At 30.0% G+C, this 21,179-nt stretch overlaps 1 protein-coding gene across 1 annotated transcript; it reads right to left on the reverse strand.

Moving 5' to 3' along the window:
- Nucleotides 1-2,198: 2,198 nt before the first annotated feature.
- On the reverse strand, nt 2,199-17,309 carry LOC114125347 (mucin-2). Its single transcript, XM_027988959.2, has 2 exons — nt 15,581-17,309; nt 2,199-3,921 (listed from the first exon to the last, which is right to left on the reverse strand). The coding sequence occupies exons 1-2, from the start codon at nt 15,690-15,692 to the stop codon at nt 2,840-2,842; spliced, it is 1,194 nt and encodes a 397-aa protein (XP_027844760.2). The 5' UTR covers nt 15,693-17,309; the 3' UTR covers nt 2,199-2,839.
- Between the last annotated feature and the right edge of the window lie 3,870 nt (nt 17,310-21,179).

Below are 21,179 nucleotides of genomic sequence, written 5' to 3' on the forward strand. Positions count from 1 at the left end.
TTTACACTGCGAAAAATACGTAAAACTAGTTTTTTTGAAAAATCTATCAACAAGTAACTGTAGATCAAGTAAGAAAAATAATTTGAAATTTTTTACATTTTTATGTACTTAAATTCATTGGTCAACGTATTAGATCATTTATGTGAAATTTTGAATCTGAAAACTTACTCCTTCGCCAAGTATTACACATAATTGATTTTTTCAAAAAAAATTTCTTTGAGTTTCACATTAAATTCGGAAATATTCCACATAATTATTGTTCTAAATCATACTTCGACGTAAACTTAAGGTGTACAATGTGTTTGAAAAATGATGGCCCTTATTTTACACTGCGAAAAATACGTAAATCTAGTTTTTAAGTTTATTTAGAAAAATCTATCAACAAGTAGCTGTGGACCAAGTAAAAAATAAATTTGACATTTTTACATTTTTATGTATTTAAATTCATTGGTCAACGTATTAGATCATTTATGTGAAATTTAGAATCTGAAAACTTACTCCTTCGCCAAGTATTACACATAAATTGATTTTTTCAAAAAAACAGTATTTCTTTGAGTTTCACATTAAATTCGGAAATATTCCACATAATTATTGTTCTATATCATACTTCGACGTAAACTTAAGGTGAACAATTTGTTTGAAAAGTGATGGCACTTATTTTACACTGTGGAAAATACAATGCGGATAATAAATAATTCATAAATGGTATTATTCGTAACTCTGCGGGAGAGTGAATGAAAATATATAAAATGTTACCAATGTGTATAAAACACTATTTACATAATACGTATGAATAAATATAATTAATATTTAGAGCTATGCCGTTGGGATAAAATCATATTAAAACACATAAACTTTATAAAGCGGTTTTGATTTTTTTTCATACAATTTTTGAATTAACAAAAATACATTATTTGTTTGAATTTTACACAAATTTTAAATTTATTTTAAATAGTATGTTTAATTTTTTTATGCTATCAGAATAACATTATTGTCTAATTTTTACATTATAATTAGGTATATTATAAGTTATACAACTATAATAAATAACATTTCTCATATAGCGTAAATATCTTAAATTATAATAAATTATTATTTTCTGCACGAAATGAATACTTTCAATAGCAATAATTCCTAGTTAAATTCAGATATAGCATTATTATTTATATGTACAGTTGCAAAGAGTGTACAATAGGTATTGCTTTTTGGTAACTATTCTAAGGCATAATGTGTATACCAATATGAACTATATTATAAATTATAAAAGTAATAATAATTTTAAAAAGTGACTTATAACTTACTCATACATTGTTTACTTGATATCAAAAAATAAATTAACTATATTATAATAATTATTACACGGATAATCGTAATATTACAATAAATTATTAATTCTATCTTTAAAAATTAAAACTAACTTGTATAATGTTACTTTCTTTTAATCTTTGGTAAATATCTATAAACTAGACAAAATTTCTTATAGTTAAATAAATATTTTATAATACAATCCTTAAAGTACTATATTATTCATATTCATTAGTTTTGGTAATTATTAATTAATAATTGATATATACTGAATTGACTATAATGCACAATAATCAATGAATAATATTTTATTATATAGTACCTAAACATGAAATAAAATGTGCTGCCTCAAAATCGATTTCTTTTCGTTGTCATAGAAAACTAAAATTCAAACTGACATTTAAAAATTATGATGTTTAATATGAGATTTACATTTATAACATATATTATCAAGTAATGCATACGAAATTACCTTACTGATTACTAAAATTCAAAATTAACGCATGATTATAAAATATCCCGAGTGCTACCTTTTACCGCTACTACATCGTAATATTATATCCATTAGGATAATTTAAAATATTGGTGACCTCATTTTTAATTTCGGTGTTAGTTTCAAGCCATAGATACAATTTAGCAATAAAAAAAATAAATACTTGATTAGTTGATTAACATAATAACATTTTATGTTTTTAATGTAATTCTTAAAATCCTATAACCACGATTTTAAGTTTCGACCGAGAATAATGAACTGTTGTATTATATACCTATATAGTCATACTCAGACCGCATACTATTTGTGTTACGATTTTTGTAAGATTTGATCTACCTATGCATTAAATCGACCGTAGTATTGATACTAAATATCATATTATATTATTATATAGGTATACATTTTTCGACCAATTTGCATCAGATTGTCGTCTCACTATTATGCTGAAACAACACCGAAATAAGTGTCTACAGATTTGAAGTGGATCATTTTGAAAATTATGTATTTAAATGTTATATATTATATACATAATTAACTCATATTTATCGGAGCGATTCACCAACCATGCCCATACACCATTTTATTTTTTTTTATCGAATAGTTGTATTTATTGAAGTTTTGATTTATGGAGTAACAAATTTTGATTTTTAAGCGAAAACTTCTATTTTTACGGTTGAATAATGATTAAGCAGATGATTTCGTTGAATATTTGGGCTGAATAAATAGAATTAGAACAAGCAATTTCCGATACTATTTTCTTTGTGAACTGAGGATAATGCTTTATACTAAGTACATGCACATTGCATTGTCTTTAACTATCTTAAAAAAACATGAAAATTGGAATAATTCGGAAAAAGGACAACACCGGAAGCGCACAGTCAGTAAACCCGACGATATTATAACAAATTAACGTTAAGTCGTGTATTATATCATATTATGTGCCATACCACCGTCGGATTATCCAAAGCCTTCTCTTGGAGCCAATATAAAAAAAAAAAAAAAAAATCGGGGAAAACTTGACCGAAGATTTTGTGTAGTGTTTTATCGACGTCGACCGCGGTAGTGGTCGCGTTTCCTCCGACTAGGTTCGTCCAGCGGTTGGTTGCCGATGTGGTTGTGGTCGTGTACCTGCACGGGGGCCGCGTTCAGATCGTCCGTCTTGCTGGCCGATCCGTAAGTCTTGACCTTTGAGTGACCCTGTATGATGAGGTACATTGGACGGCCTGTGACCGGTGACTGTCTGTAATGCGCGAACAGCGGATCCGACGCGACCACCGGAGGCGTGGTCCGAGCGGCCGCGGCCATCGGAGCGGCGGGCGGCGAAGTTGGCGTCATGGTGACGGGCGGCGGCGGCGGCGTGGTCGTCATCCAGACGGCGGCCGTGGTGGCGGCTGCTGCGGTCGTCGTGACGGTGGTCCGGTCGACTTCGTCGTCCAACAGGGCCTTGACGACGGCCAAATGATTGGACGACGGCGAGACTGGCCGAGTCGGGGCCCGGACCATGGTCGGCGGCGGTTGCTTGCTCTCGGCCACAGCGTTGCCCGGCACGTCCGACGCAGACTGGCGCTGAACGTCGCTGGCCGTGGACGACCACTGTTGGTACGGCGGCGGAGTGAGCATCGGCAGCGGAGTCCTGGGCACGGCCGCGGCCGGGTGCATCGAGTAGTGGTAACCGGCCGCGGGTGCCGCCTGTAACGTTTGCAAGTGGTGTTGGATTTGTTGTTGTTGCGGATGGTGATGGTGATGGTGGTGAGGCTGCAGCAGATTGTTGTTGGGAGGTGGCGGCCTCTTGATAGCCGCGTAAGTGGTGACCACCGGTTGTTCTCTTTTCGAAAAGTCCGTCAGGAAAAACCGTCGGTTGTAACCGCCGCCGTGAACGGCCTGCGACGGCGGCGTGGTCGGCGTCGCGGCGGACGCGGACGAGTAATAGTGCGCGCGATTGGTGGCCGCCGGGGGCGGCGGTTTCCAATAGTGCACTCGATCCAGCACCGGCGGCAGATAGTCGAACGTCGGGTCGTTTTTGAGCGGGTCGCCGCGGCCCAACGGCGTCCATTCTTCGAAATCCATCCGCGGCGAGATCACGTTCCGGCCGTCCGTCATCGTCGTCCCGGCGGACGTTGCAGCTGCAACAGAGCAAACGCAAAACATTAGATAATATTATGTATATCGAATTTAACAATTTTTAACATTCGAATCGCTCCGTAACGGAAACGATTATATTTTGTTTCTGTCGATCGCCGAAGGATGAGCGACTGATTTTTTACACCTGTACACGCTGTAGAGTTGCATTCAAGTCGTACATATAATATTATTTTTTCGATGGTATCAGTGACTTGAAGTGTCGTTTATAAATTAGTCAGTTAGTTAGTTGTTAAGTTTATATTAACACGTCCGAGTTGAAATCGAGTAAATAATATCCAACTGGAGTTCGCTTTATTTATTATTTATTATTATATTACCGTTGTCGGACGTGTGACGGTGTACATTACTGCAATAACCGCGGTGTTAATTTGATATCGAAATATTATTTTTATTGGTTATACGTAAACCGTTTATTGATTTTTGATTTATTTAATAATATTTAGCGGTTGTGTCAATATAAGATAGTTTCTAGAACGACACTTAAATATTTAATTATAACATTTTTGGCTTCGTTATAACAACAAGCTATACTTTCGATTTTCAAAAAGTCAAAAGTAATGCAACATAATAAAAGTCGAGTAATATTGTTACTAACCTAAAAGTAATTTAATATCGTGACAAGAGAAACTTAGGTAATTGAGTTATTATTATTTTTTATATTTTTTAAGCAATCTACCCAAAACAGATAATAAAATTATACGTCATTATAATAACTCTTGTAAAATAGGTATTACAAAGTACAAACACTACCTACCTCAGAGTTTTTAATTTACTATGTTACAATATAAATTTATTTATTCTCATGTCGAGGTCGGTAAAGCTTAAAATCCGTTTGATAAGTGTAAATGTTTATTTGAATAAACACGGCCCAAGGCCAAAGTTATATTTACTATATTTATAATTAGAACCCTGAACCACCATACCGAAAATTAAGATGATTAATTATGTATAAGTCTTAAATTAAAATATATATTTTTAACAGCGTATAATAGTGTAATACTGAGAAAAAAATTATAGTTTATAAACATTAAATAAAAACTAAGAGGAAGCTAATTTTTATAAATCCCAAATTGAATGCTACATTTTTAGTATGAAGCCGGATTAAATTTAAAAAAGGATTAAATTAGTTATATTTTACAAGACGTGATCGTGTTTCTAAGAGCACTTAATCTCTACTAAACTAAATGGTACCGGTATACCGATAATAAATTTGTATTTAATTTTATTCGTGTTTATTTTCAATCGTATTCATTATTTTTCATACCTACATAATATACTTGGACACGGGTGTGGCTGATCTAGCAATATATCAACTTATATTTTTGTTTTTTGAGTTGGCAATCTAGTACTTGTGTGTACACGTTAACTCCAGAAACGAAAATATTGTACTACGACCATTCAGGTTTTTACTTAATACTATACAGAGAATACTATTGCTGCAACGTTATTTAAAAAGTAAAATGTTGTCTTTTGGTTTGAAAAAGGTTTTTATAAAAAGTATTTATTTTACCTTATTTTATTAACCTTTGAAAATCGATTATTGTGAAAAAATGTTTACAGATTGTTTAAATTCTAAATTCTAAACAAAAAAAAAAATAAAAAATACTATATATTTGTATGCGATACGTCAATTATCAGGCAATGTCTATAGAATCTTGAAATTTTCCAATTATTAGGGAAACGTCGATGTTTCCAAACTAATGAAATCACACTCTATAATGACGCTTTTTAAGTTATATAATATATAAGCCTAAAATTAACTTTTAATTAAAAATTAAATACTCGATTGGGACAGCTGAAATCGTGATTTTCCCGGGCCGTTTTATTTTCTCAGTGAACATTTAAACCGATCTCTTGGCTGTTTATCTTTACAATTTTTAGAAAAAAAGATTGTCTTTGAAATTAACGAATGCCTATATATATAATATGGTGGTCACATAATATAGTTTTACCGCAGCATCAAAACGCAGGAGAGACGACGAAAATACGATTTTTTTCCATCAACACGCCCATTTTAAGACGTATATGACGTATCGTGTAAATATATATATATATATATATGGATTCCGTTTACGATTTTCTATATATGTACTCGCGTGTGTATGTGTATGCGTGCGAACGTTTTCGGTCAAGTTGTAACCTATATATTACCGGCCGCATAGTGCATGTCTAGTATAGGTATATATGTACTATTGGGACTAGTTTCCCGTCGTTTCCGCCGGCTCGCCACAAATTAGTGATCCCGCCGTACGCCCATTAGGTGGTCCGCAATCGCTGCCGCCAAAAACAAAAAAAAAAATAAAAAATACTATATATTTGTATGCGATACGTCAATTATCAGGCAATGTCTATAGAATCTTGAAATTTTCCAATTATTAGGGAAACGTCGATGTTTCCAAACTAATGAAATCACACTCTATAATGACGCTTTTTAAGTTATATAATATATAAGCCTAAAATTAACTTTTAATTAAAAATTAAATACTCGATTGGGACAGCTGAAATCGTGATTTTCCCGGGCCGTTTTATTTTCTCAGTGAACATTTAAACCGATCTCTTGGCTGTTTATCTTTACAATTTTTAGAAAAAAAGATTGTCTTTGAAATTAACGAATGCCTATATATATAATATGGTGGTCACATAATATAGTTTTACCGCAGCATCAAAACGCAGGAGAGACGACGAAAATACGATTTTTTTCCATCAACACGCCCATTTTAAGACGTATATGACGTATCGTGTAAATATATATATATATATATATATATATATATATATGGATTCCGTTTACGATTTTCTATATATGTACTCGCGTGTGTATGTGTATGCGTGCGAACGTTTTCGGTCAAGTTGTAACCTATATATTACCGGCCGCATAGTGCATGTCTAGTATAGGTATATATGTACTATTGGGACTAGTTTCCCGTCGTTTCCGCCGGCTCGCCACAAATTAGTGATCCCGCCGTACGCCCATTAGGTGGTCCGCAATCGCTGCCGCCAAAAACAAAAAAAAAAAAAAAACTGACCGTGCCTCGGGGGCCGCAACCGCGCTATATCTACCTATATCTATACCTATCTACATGCGTAGGTTAGGTTATATATACTTTATGTATAGGTATACTATCCGCGGTCATAATACTACGAGTATATGAACGAGTAAAAAATAATAATAATAATAAACGTTCTTTTGACCGATCGCAAACCGATTCGCTTTTAATATTATTATAAGTCGTGTGTGTGTGTGTGTATACTGTATATAATATTATATATTTATATATGTACCTACGTCAGCTCGTTGTGTAGTTTAAGTGCACGTGCCGCCGTGAATATGTGTGCACTTATTGTTTGTAGTTTTTTACCGTTTTGCGGACTGACGAGAAACACCGGAAAGACGATTAATATTATTTTTTATTTTATCATCTTGGCAGCTATATGCGTAGTAGTATATGTTTCGAGGCGATTTTTCGGCAATTTCCAACTATGCACGCGTTACAAACGACTCCCACATAATCGCGTGGCCACGACGATGATTCGATAGTCTACATAGACTTATTGGTTTTTTCTTTTACTTTTTGTCTAGGTTTTGTGTTCATACGAAGAAGTGTTTTTTTTTCTAACACAATGATTCATTAATAGAAATGTCTATGTACCATTTGTATGTCTGTCGTTCTTGGTCAAATGAAAACCAAATTCATTCGTAGATATAGTTAGGTATACCTACCCGTATAGGTATACTAATTATCGAGGATGAAAACATTTTGGGATTAATTATGATGGGCTGTATGTGGTTACACCTATAATTATTGGTTTAGTAAATATGGCAGTTATTTATGAGTTATACAAATTATACACGTAAAATATGCATGAAAATAAAACATACAATATATAATATATAATAAAACTTAAAAAGTATATTAAATAGAGAGTTGGTTAATTTGTATTCCTCATTACTTTTACTAATGTAAAAAATAGAAATATACTGTTATTGTCTTGGCATTTTACACCATTATTTATGACCTATATCATGATACTATTGAATGATTTAGAGATATTTGCGAAAAAAAATACAATGACGTTTATAGCCAAATAAAGTTACAAGTTACAACTAATCGTACTTAAACCTTAACATAGAACATTAATATATTGTATTATTCAACGTTTCTAAATATTATTGTAGGAATAGATTTTCGAATATTTAAACATTAACTATTTTTTATTGAATTTATAAACGATTGTTATTCAAATAAAACCACTCAATAAACTATTAGGTATAATTTATAATAGAATACAAAGTTCATCGCTCTATTATTTAAATGTATACAATTATATACTCTGAAATTGTCAAGATTTAAAATTGTTATTGTCATTTTATATAATTTATACCCGTTATACATGTATATTATTATAATACTCTTATGTAGTATGTACAGATTGTTTTAATAATTTTAGTAAAATTAAAAGTTTTGTGCAAAAATAGGTACATAAAGTTAGAAAAATGTATTATTAACTTTCAATTAAAATTTTAAAATAAAATATTTGATATAATAATATGCTTCAATAAATATTATACAAAATTAACTACGACTATAACATGGTATATTAGTTATTAATATCATAAAGTTTAATGCATTTCACCAAAAATTCAAACGATACCGTATTTATCGCAAAAATGTTAAAACTATAACCAATAAATATAATAAAAGATAAACCAAATATTATGATGCAACCAATTTTCAATAAAACCACTCATAGAAAAAATATGTTTTTAACTCGACATCTTCGCCGTAAAAGTACAATATATATGGTTATTGAGGTATTAATTAATAATATAATACACACTTAAGTCACTAATGGGTACAGTAGTATAGGTACACGATCTATTGGATATTTAATTGATACAAAATACAATTCAATATTTTTTTTAAATGATCAATACTTCAAGAACTGAGAAGAAATTTCATTTGAAATAAAAATTATAAAAAAAACATCGTCGTATAAAATAAATAATGATCTATCTTAAACATCTTGGTGTGAATATTAATAGCAAAAAGTAAAATCTAAATTCCTGATTTCAATTTCTTTACATAAAGCTAATTTGTTTTATAATCAATTCTTTTGATCTGTCTAGAATTCAAATTGGATATGATTATACACACTTCAAAAAGTTGTTGAGGTGTTAGGAATACAAATTTGACTGGACATAAATAATTCGCTTTCACTCCTACTCAATATGTTTAAAACAAGTCACATAATATGTGCTGATTTTATATCATGATTAAGTATGAGTAGTATACTTATTAATGGTATCTATATTTCGATGTGATCAATTTGAACTTTTATTTTTAAAAATTATTATCCACTATAGTTTGAATTTTATTGGCAACCTTTTGATTTTCTTCTCTTATAAAGATTTCATAATACTGTACACAAATTTATTTATTTATTTAATTAAATTTAGTATAATATTAATGTTTCTATGTAAATTTTATTCAACCATTTAAATATTATTTAATTTTATTTACATTTATGATAGTACCTAATTATTAAAACTATTACTTGCTTATGAGTTATGTTGCACAAAACGAAAAACCAGTAATAAAAAAAAGATAATTTTTTCTATAGAAATAAAAATGTAAATTTATATGAACACTAATTTAAATAAAAGTCCCACAAATTTGAATCATTTATTACTTTCAATAAAAACGATCTCAATTGATCATCTGGTCTTTTTATTACGTACGACCAATAGAGATTCCTAATAATATCTTAATTTCATTACCGCAATACTGTAGTCAGGATACGTAGAAAAACTCAGAATAAACGGAACACATTGGCAGTGAAAATAACAAACGGTTAAAAAAATATAGTAATTGCCTATACACAGGAACTGAATAAAAATAGTGTCATTGATAAATGCGTATTTTCTTTAACATCAGACGTGACACGAGTGCTTATGTTATATACTTATATTAAATGGCTATATCGCGCGGGTCGACATCGAACACTGTAATATTAATACACGAACATCATATATATAATATTATATTATATATGCTCTCGGAAGATCCTTTTTGATTTGCAGAACGAGTAAGCTATAAGTATTAGGCACGGATATAGGTTATTTCAATGTGGTACGTGATAATGTTATACTGATATGATTCTATATAATAAATGAGCGTGTACGTATTTACTCTTGCTTTTAAGCAGGAAATAAAACCATATAAGTAATAAACATCAAGGCGTATCCAAATAAAGTTTTCAGGGGAAGTGGGGATGTTCTGGTTAAAAGTAATAATACTATGGTATTATAATAATATAATGCTAATAAAATCAATGGAATTTTCAATTTAATTATTATTAAATCCCGATATAATATGCGATATATTATATGCCCATTAGGTACCCGAATATAAAAATGATAAACAATATTTATTTATATATTTATATATTTATTTACTATGATGTATATGACTAAGTCCATCTAAACAAAATTCTTCAGAGACAGCCGGCAGGTGTGCAAGTTCTCCTCTAACCACAATCTTACGCCCCCCATACGGCCATACGTACGACGCTGGGGCGTGAAGTATTATTTAAATATACTTACGAATTTAATAATAAAACAAACTACGAGTATCTTAATATTATTATATAATTATTCCGACCGGCGTTTTCCCACTTGTGAGGTCTCTCTCCTCCGGGGATTTTATTCATATCGTCGACTCTCCTCGTCGCCTCATCTCGCGCACACCAATCGAATGTACCTATATATAATATAAAATATACGCGTGTACGAAATAATATATCGAAAAAAAAACCGTAATAATAATTTACATATTATAATATATATAGTATATACACAATATATGAGCGTGGAATTACGGTCTAGACGCGCGAAGGAGCTATCAATTACAGAAATCCGCGCCACTATCTGATTTCTAGTTTACGACCTACACTTTTAGGCCACACGGACCACTTGTGGTACACATACACGCACTGTACACATAATATAATAATATGTAAGATCCCTCGGGACATGGGTTTCCCACGTTATGCTATACGTCATATACTCCCCCAATTACATATTTGCAATTTTCCTAGCAGAACGCAGCGAGCGGACAGGACGACCCATTTATAATAAGGGTTGCGTAACACGTTATTTTTCAGTCAAATTAAAAAAAAAAAAAGAAATGATTTATTTCAGTATATCTATAAGTTCGTTTTTCTAAGTATCAATCACAATACAGAATGATGATTCTATGAGACTAAAACTCGGTTAAACGGTAGTCGAGAACATGTCGGGCGATAAAATATTTATATAATGTTCTATTTGTGTTATATTTTTTTTTCATATATCACAGTATATTAAATATTTAAATGTTAAATTTATAAACTGTATTAATTAAAACCTTTATTACAATGACTGCTTAAATAGTGAACTTAATTGTATGCTTTAAATTATTAAATATTGATCACTATAAACCTATATACCTATAATATTTATAAAAAAGCAGATTTTTAAAAAATCAAGTTTGCTCCGTACCCTTCACGTATTATTATTGTAAATGTTCGATAAGCGAATAAAATATTGCCCGTTGTGTTTCCGAGTTATTCGAGTGTGACTTTATTTACCTATAGATACGAATACATGATATAATATAATATTAATATTGTAATGCTAAACATCGCACATGCCATCGGTTTTTGTTAATATTTAAATCAAAATTAAATAGATTTTTTGGGTGTACGACGGATTCGTCATACGTGTCTGCAGCCGATAGTCTGTATAATATAATAGATATATAGGTACGTGCAATGTCCGAGCGAAATTATTCACCGGACGTCGGGACGTATATATGCGAGTTCGTTCCCGCGCGCAGTGAAAGTTGTCAAAGAAGCCGCCGCCCGTGACCCACCACCGATGGTCATTTACCGCTGCGATAACTATACGGTCAATATTGGCTATACGTTTCGCGCGTAAACGATTTATAACGTACGATACTAATACCTAAAAACTTAAAGCGCTATGTGATATAATATATTTTCATATTTTAGTCGTACCACAATAGAAATTACCTCCACTATATACCCCGCAGACTAGACGCACGTCGGAGTACAATAAAGTATACGCCTAGATATTTTTTAGAAAAGTTATCGAAATCGTCTCCTGGCTTGGGTCTGAAGCTTCACCGCATTGCGAGTATGATATACTTATAATAATTATACTCGCGACAGCTAATTGATTCGTCGTCAACCGTACACTGCACAATCATTAAGAATGTTGACCGAATAACTCGCGTATTTTTTCAGTTATCGATTATCTATAATTATAATAATAATATAAGCCAATCACGATTGTACGATCATTTATATTCGTATGGGTATTTGCTTTTTTTTCTTCTCAATTTCTATCACTGTCTCTCCTTTTTTTTTACATTTTCCCGCTTAGAATCGATTCTTGTTGACTTAATTACCTAATTATTTTTAATTATTGTGAGTAGCATTGCAATTGTAAACATTCACAATTCCCTTGCACTCTTTTTCAATGTTTTTTCTACCGATATCGTGTTTTAAAAAACATTAAATTTGTTACTAAAAAAATAAAAAAAAAAACAATTAACGATCCGTGAACTATAGATGCAATAAAAAAAATAAATGGTATGTGTACATTTCACATGATGGCATTGTCCATTAATAGCATTGTGTATAGTTTCATGTCATTAGTTTTAATTTTATAAATTGTCTCTAGGAGAATTACCTCACAATTTAAATTTCAATAAATATTTACCTATCTCTAACTATTATAGTATTTATATACCTTAGCAAACAAAATAGTAACTAGTTAGTAATATGGACAAATAAAACTACATATCTAACCTTATCAAATACCTATAAACTATAAAACATAATATTTATACTAAAATTAAAATCAATAAAAAATACATTTAAGAGTTGTATTAAATATAATTCAAATATTATTTGATTAATATTTAATTTTATCTCGAATTTCTCAAAAAATGGAATATAAAATATAATTATATTTTGTAATATGACCTAACACGAGTAACACAATTTAAAAATTATTATTGATTGTTAAAAATTCTAATTTTTGTAGTTATTTCAAAAAATAATCTAAGTATTATTGATTTTCGAATTAAACATATTATAGGTGTAATGGTAATTATAGGTAAAATGTTAAATAATTGTGCAAATCGTAAATTGTATTGTTTGTTTTCTAATACATATGAATTTTTTAAATGTTTAGATCACCAATTTCAAAAAAATCCTCATTAACTTTAATTATGTTGTTTGACAAGTTTCAATTTTCATTAATAAATTCTTGGTTTGATGATTCAGTTTTATAGAGTGGTCACTGGTCATCGATCTTTCACTTTCTTTATACACAATCATGTACCTACAGTTATCGAAATTTAAGAATAACTATATTATACTGTTTTAAATGCTAAAAGTAAAATAATAATAATAAATAAATGTAATAGATTTGGTTCATATAAATTTCATCATTTACATAAAAAACCTTAGTTAATTATTATTTTCTTAATTACTATAGTTGTTTAATAGTAAGTGCATATTAATATGTTTAACTAAAAAAACTCTTAGATGTGATGATACTTTAAAAAATCCAAATACATAATGATAAACATTATTTATAACATTTTTCTCGAATTTCAAGTATTCCGAGAACTGATTATATGATAATTTATAACAGTTAGTAGATGCCTATTATACATTACCTATTTTAAAAGCCGGCGATTTATCTAAACACCATACAGCGCGCATATTATAAATTAATTAATATTCTAATGTGCGTATTATTAGTTGTAGTAATACACTTGTACCTATGCATGTTTAATAGGTATAAAAATATTTCTCACTGAAAAAAAATATATATATATAGAATAATACATATATCTTAAACTAGTTGAATATAATTTTTTTTAAATAAATTATAATGATTCTTAACTTCTACATATTTTAGATAGGTAAGTGTATATTGTCATAAATTTGTTTTCTTTAAACCTTAAACTATTTTCAGTATTAACATTTGTTATTGACTATTGTTGAATATTTATCCGTCCATTCGTGCGTTAGGTTCACTTATTTACTAAAAAAATCACTAAGTTTAATAACGAGTAATAGATCATAGAACTAAATTAATTTTGTTACCTATACCGATATAATAAGAAAGTGTTAATTTACATACAAATTATTATAATAATTTAATGACATTTTAAACTCTACTACTCTCTGTTGTATGCTAAATTCATTACATATACGACATACCTACCCAATTTAATAGCCAATAAGCTTAAAAGTACTTTGCTTTTTGAAGGGTAAAATTTTTTTTACGGTCTATATTAATATTATTATATTTTTTTTAATTTCTTTTTTATTTTGCAAATATATTTTTAATGTATGGTATTCAATTTATAAATATTATTTTATGTTCACTTTTTCAATACATAATTGTTCATTGAGTAAAAGTAAAAATAAATAGGTTTAAAATTAATATTATACGAAAGGTTATAACTTAAAATAAAATAATAATATAAAACATTTGATAAACTTTTACATTTAATATTCTTCGTGAATTGAAATTCAGGCCAGTGTATTTGTTTTTAGTGAAATCAAGTTTGATATTCGCAATAAAATTATTAAAGACGGTCAAGCCGGCGAACCCTAAGGTTCATTAAAAATTTAATTTTATCTGTGGTTAGTCATTTTCTTTCAACCACAAATTCGTACATAGTACATATTGAGATTAAGTACATTTTTGATAAGATATCTAATCAACATTATTTCGTACCTATCTTTTATAATTTCTAAAAACACTTCTAATTTTTTTTTTTTGTATACATTTTATTTTATAAGCAATAAACGAACAAGTGTAATTCAATTTCGATTATTAAAATTAGTTTTGTATGTGATTGAAATTAGGTAGGTATTAAAAAATAATATGGTCAATTATTATTATATATTAAAATAATAACAATAAATGGATCGAGAAATAATACTTTCCAGTTTCCACAATTTTAAACATTTTGTAAATATTTCACGAAGTAGATTAAATAGGATATATTTTAATTTAGAAAATATATTCGTTTTATGATGATTTTTTATAAAATTTACTTCTAGTTGACATTATAATACTAATCGACGAACCGGTTTTATGGAAATGTTAAACAGTGTCATTATAATTTATATAATAATATAATACTTGAGATAATCATAATTTTACATGTATCCACAACTAAAAATGTTAATCATTTATTCTGACAGTTTTTATATCCTTTAACAACTAAATCTGACTATTACTACTACAACACTACAAGTATTCATATTTTCCCTCAGCAATATTAGTTTATTATCTCTGTATAGTTATGGTTAAAGCGGTATTATTATCGTAAATTGTTTGTAAATAACGTAAAACTTTTTAATTTAAACGTGTGTTGTATGTATGCTAGTTTATGTCTTGTCGTAAATCTATCTAGTTGGGTTTACAAATAAAAATAACGACGTAGATAATATTATATTCGTTCGTATATAGGTACTCGGCCACTGTACCTATATAGGACTTTTCTACAAATTGTTTTTTAAAAAAAAATTGAAAGTGGTACTCACCGGTGTCTTTGTGAGCCCACTGTGATTGACCGTCCGGTGTTTCGGCAGTGCCGACCATGATCTTCAACACGAGCACGTTAACCACGAACAAGCACCGCATCTTGACCATCATCGCGTACAAGATAATATTGAGTGACTATTACAATATTATAACGTATATGTGACTTGCAGCGATGAATATAATACGTTATCGATGTACAGCCAATACAATGTAGTGGCGAGTGAAAAAAATATTGAATAATAAAAAAAAATCCGTTTAAAAAAAAGTAAAAATGATTGCGAATATCGCGGTGTCCTGCGCGTGTACTCTATTTTCGGAGGATTGAACGTAGTAATTCACTCGTCGCGCGGAGGATTGTCGTACGGGGTGCCGTGCTGCCACGATAGTATGCGGTTTGCCGGCATTTTCGACTTTTTGGCGCGATCGCACACACGTTCACTACTTTGTAATCACACACACACACACACATGCGCGCACACCTCTACTGGGCCACTTATTGCCGGGCAATGATGATGAATAACGCTTTCCGCCCGGCGAGTATCAGTCACGCGCGCGAGCCACAACGGGGGGGGGGGGTAAAGCTCCGAGACACGTCTGCAGGGGGGAACCTGTTGCAGGGGGTGGGAGGTGGATTCGTATTTTCCAGGGAGAGGGGGAAATTCGACGGATTTGTGAATGAAATTGAACGTTCGACCGGTTACGACGGGCGGACTCTCTTTCTCCGCAGCGTTTCCTGCAGTGCGGTGCACAGCTTGTCTGTGTCTATGTCTGCGCTACGTCTATACGCGTCTTTCTCCCTCACACACACGCACACACTAACTCATTCCATCTCTCTCACTCATTCAATCTTTTCTGCCGAACTGGTTTTGCAATATATACGCATCGTCGTCTTATAGTGTGTGTGTGTGTGTGTGTGTGTGTGTGTGTGTTTTTTTATAGAAATTGAAATCGTTACCGGTAGATACGATACTTACTCGCCTCTCCGCTTCTCTGCTATGACGACGACGAAGACGACGATAATACGAACGCTGAACGTAGATATATACGGTGATGTGTACGCGAACGAGCGTGTGTATGTACCTCTGTATGTGTGTACGAATCTGTCGGCCGGCTCATGACCTCTGCCCGATACTAAAACGGATATTGTTGGAAAGCAGAAACGTTTTTTTTATTATTATTATTATTTCGTTTTTCAATAAATGATCCACGGCGAGTATCGTTTTATACTAACATAAAACATAATATTATTATCAATAGAACTATAATTGTTTTTCTCTTTACGATATATGCATTTTTTTAACGTTAAAAATGTAGGTACCTGATACCTTTAATAATGTTAATCATATAGATATACATAACGAGCACCGTCTATAATATTTGATGTGAGGTTTTCTTGTATTACTTACATTGCTAGAATGATTTAATCATATTATGTCAGTTAACTTCGACGATAACTTTCGAGTTTATGGAATAAGTATACCTATTATAGGAAAGAAAATAATATATGTAGTAAGTACTCGCGATGGAGATAGATAAAATGAAATGCTATACAATAACCTCTAAACGCAAGTAACAACTCACTGACAAAATACCCTTCTCTAAAGGAGTATGTTTGGGTGTATTTGTCACGTCTGGCACAAAAATCATTTGAATTTTTTTTTTAATTTATGATATTATGTACGAATAGTTACATAATATATTATTACTATTTTAAATTTTAAATTTTTCCTTCAAATTTGTAATCATTACCGATTGCTATACAAAGAAAAGGTAAAATCATTTATGACATTATGGTACGGTCTATATTTTATTTGATTTAGTCCAATAAGATAATATAATATTTAAAAATTAAAGAACTTAGAATTAAATGAATTATCATTAATTTTAAATATTATATATTACTGCCTTACAGTTTTAATATGTCACACAATGTCCCCACTCCTCATGGAATGTAATTTATATAAATAGTATAAGCTCTTAAAATAAATTATTAAAGCATATTACAATGAATTAACTTACTAAATGTTCATATAATATTGACTAAAAAACCTACCTACTTTAAAACTCAAACTTTTGATCGTTAATCATTTAGATTTATTTTTAGACAGTGATCAAATATTTAAATACAAAGGAAACCATCTATTTAACTTGAAAATTGAATAATTCCATCTATTTTATAAAAATGTATACCTATCTATATTGTTTACATTGAAATATAAGTTATACTTCACAGGTTAGTGTGTAATGTTTAATGTGTATTACGCATTTGATACCATAAAATATTTTAACTAACTTAACTGTAGGTATATTGGACACATGTTGATATCTTATATTATCGGAAAGTACAACTTTAAATTATTTAATATCTAACGCAGTTATTTTAATGATTTAAATTATAAATATTGCACAATTATTGAACTTCAGAACCCTAAAATGTATATCTTAAATCATAATCAAACAATTATAAAGTGTGAAATGGATCATTATTTGTTTATTAAACTATCATCAAAGATGTCAGAGTAAAAATAATGATATGTCAATAAGTGGTTGAGTGTTTTGCCCCTGTATTTTAATGAGGCATGACCTCAAAAAACCTGATATTTCGTATCGTACTTTTTTCCTCCGTTACATTCCAATAAGTTTATAAGAATTGAAACTATTTACTTTTATACTTTTCATACATTTATTTTACAATTTTACATGTTTTGAGAATGAAGATCTAGAAATGTTTATAATATTTAAATATTATCGATTCCAAAAAGCGATGGTTCTGTTGTTATGACAATAATGTGTACTTTTTTTCAAATATATTAGTTACAAATTTTAGTGATAAATAATAAATTGCAGAAAAGGATCTGTCTATTATAGCTATTATATGGTTATCACTTATCAATATACCTGTACGTTATAAGTAAGGATGATCAACTTGTGGCTTCAGTCATAATGAGATGTGGCTCGCGTCTTATTTCTAAAATAAAAATATACTTATTATTATTAGGAATTTAAACTTTTTCAGTATTAATTTATAAAACTACCTATTAAAATGTATTCATAAACATTTTGGTTCTTGGTAACATTGAACTTATCCATCTAGCACTTGATTACTTGAATATATTCATGTAGGCTATGCATTGATCTATGTATAATATGTTTTTAATCTTCTATATATTAAAAGTTAAGTCAATAGTTCTGCAGTTAATAGTAATTAATTAAACAATATTGCAAAGAGTGAATATTAATAACAAAAAAAAAAAAAAAATGTAACGCTAAATAAAAACTTTTGATCATTTAAAATTAATTCATCTGATGCGAAATTTTGATTTTTTATCATACATTTTTGCGTTAACTCAAAAGTAAATGCATTTAATTAATATACCATTACATAATAATATTATATTATTATTACATTATTATTATTTTTTTTACTTTTGTACTATATTATAGTCTTTAAATATATAAATACTTAGGTTTGTTCTTAAGAATAATTTTTATACATAATTGTACAATTTTATGGAATGATTAGTACTGATAAGAATAGTTGAATAATTTAATCTTTTAATTCGATCTAAAAATGCACATATTATGAAGTGCATTATATACAATATAATTTATGATTATAAACTTAAAACGTTTCAAACAAATCATTGTTTCTAGCAGACTTGCGTTAAAACATTAACTCGTGAGTCATACTTCAACTAATAATATATTATCAGGTTGAGATCAAATAAAAAATATAGATTCGTTACCGTGTAATTGTTTAAAGGTGTAAGAAAAATTCTTATACAACGGAAGTAGATAGGTATTTTCGATGAAAAAAACTAGAACATTATACCTACTATAAGACATTTTTCTCGTTCCAAGGATGCTTCACGATAAGCGTAGATAACAATTTACAGGTGTTTTTTTTTCAATGCTATGAATAAGTTTTAGTAAATCACGCAAAACATAAAATAATAATCAGACACGAAACCGAAACGAGTAGGTATACATTATTATGTACGCGTTGGGTTTAATGGCTTGATCGCGTGACCCCGATGACCGGATAATCGTAGAGCACTGAAATGTATCCAAAAACATTATAATAACGATTACGACTACCGACAGGATTTGAGCGAGAAAGCATAACGGCTAAAAACGTATTGATAAACGAAACCGAATGTTCGCACGGAGAGAAAGTGGTGGGCGCGTGCACGGGGTTCAGTGGCGGCATCCCTACGGCTCTCGATATAACCGCAACACCAACTGCAGAAGCAGCGGCGGCGGCAGCATCAGCAGCAACAGCAACAGCAGATGATCCACATGCTAATTGTAACACGATTGAGGCAGAGGAAAAAAACACATTTGGACTTGGGAGTAACAAAACTTGTCAAACTGCATTTCTGAATATAATACGACCGAAATTTTAGCGATTCCCCCCGCGGGTCCTTTAGATGTATAATATAATGTATAAGTTTACTAGACTAATAAATATTTCTAGACACTCCTAAATTTACGCTAAACTACAATTAGTATACGATGAAAGTCTAACCGAAATCTAATCACAATGTGTGAGAGACAAAAAAGTATATAATATAATATTATTGAATATTTATTTCCGTTATAGGTGTATTATCTGTACGGCATTCGTACCTATAATATGTGCGTGTCAGTTCTATAAATGTTTTATTGCCACATTGTTTTCTTGACTGTCTTCTTACAACCTAACCTAACCCAAAGTATTTTCCTTTTGTCCTTTCCGACACAATCTGGGCTATCTACCTATCGACTCGTATAACCTGCAAATAAATAATGCTTTCGACAACATTTACAGAAAATAACTTTGTGTTCCATTTTTGTATCGATTGTACCAAGACACGTTCTAAAGTATTATTTTGCGTGAGCTCAGTTATATGCTATGACCATCGAGGGACGGAAAACAATAGTCATAGTGTGAGCTTATTTTATGCTTTGAATTTTTCTATCTTAAATTGCTTCACTAAATAGTCAATTTTGTAATTATCTTAATAACGTAACTAGTTAAACTCTTAACATTTTAATAACTAAACTTTTTTCTATTAATATAACAATTAATACGTTATTAAGTTAAAATTATGTTTATATCTTATTTTTTTGGTTTAATCACGTTGTTGTAGAATTATTTTACACATAAAACATAAAAAACAAATAAATATTTCTCGATTTTATAATTTAATAGACTCAAACGTGTAATTAATTCTATCACTACCTACAACTAATTTATAATTATAGAATAGTAATACAAAACGATCCATTTTTATTTATCAGGTACAAATTTAAAAAACTTAATTTTACATCACTATGTTTACAAATGAATCATTATCATCATCATTATTGGTTATTTTATAACTTAAAAATTATACCTAAAAGTTTTCACAATATTCATCAAACTTCATTTTTAATTATGTTTATAATACGTCTTAAGTTAGGTTAATACCTAAGACCTAAGTTGTATTTCTGATATTCATAGATTATATAGTATTTATATTATGCTTTGGTTTTAAAATTAACTATTGATATTTTATCACATTCATGTTTATATATTCCTATTTCTAAACAAGTAGATTTATTAACATTATATAG

The sequence above is a fragment of the Aphis gossypii genome, chromosome 1 (genome assembly GCF_020184175.1).
Source record: "Aphis gossypii isolate Hap1 chromosome 1, ASM2018417v2, whole genome shotgun sequence".
NCBI classification, from domain to species: domain Eukaryota; kingdom Metazoa; phylum Arthropoda; class Insecta; order Hemiptera; family Aphididae; genus Aphis; species Aphis gossypii.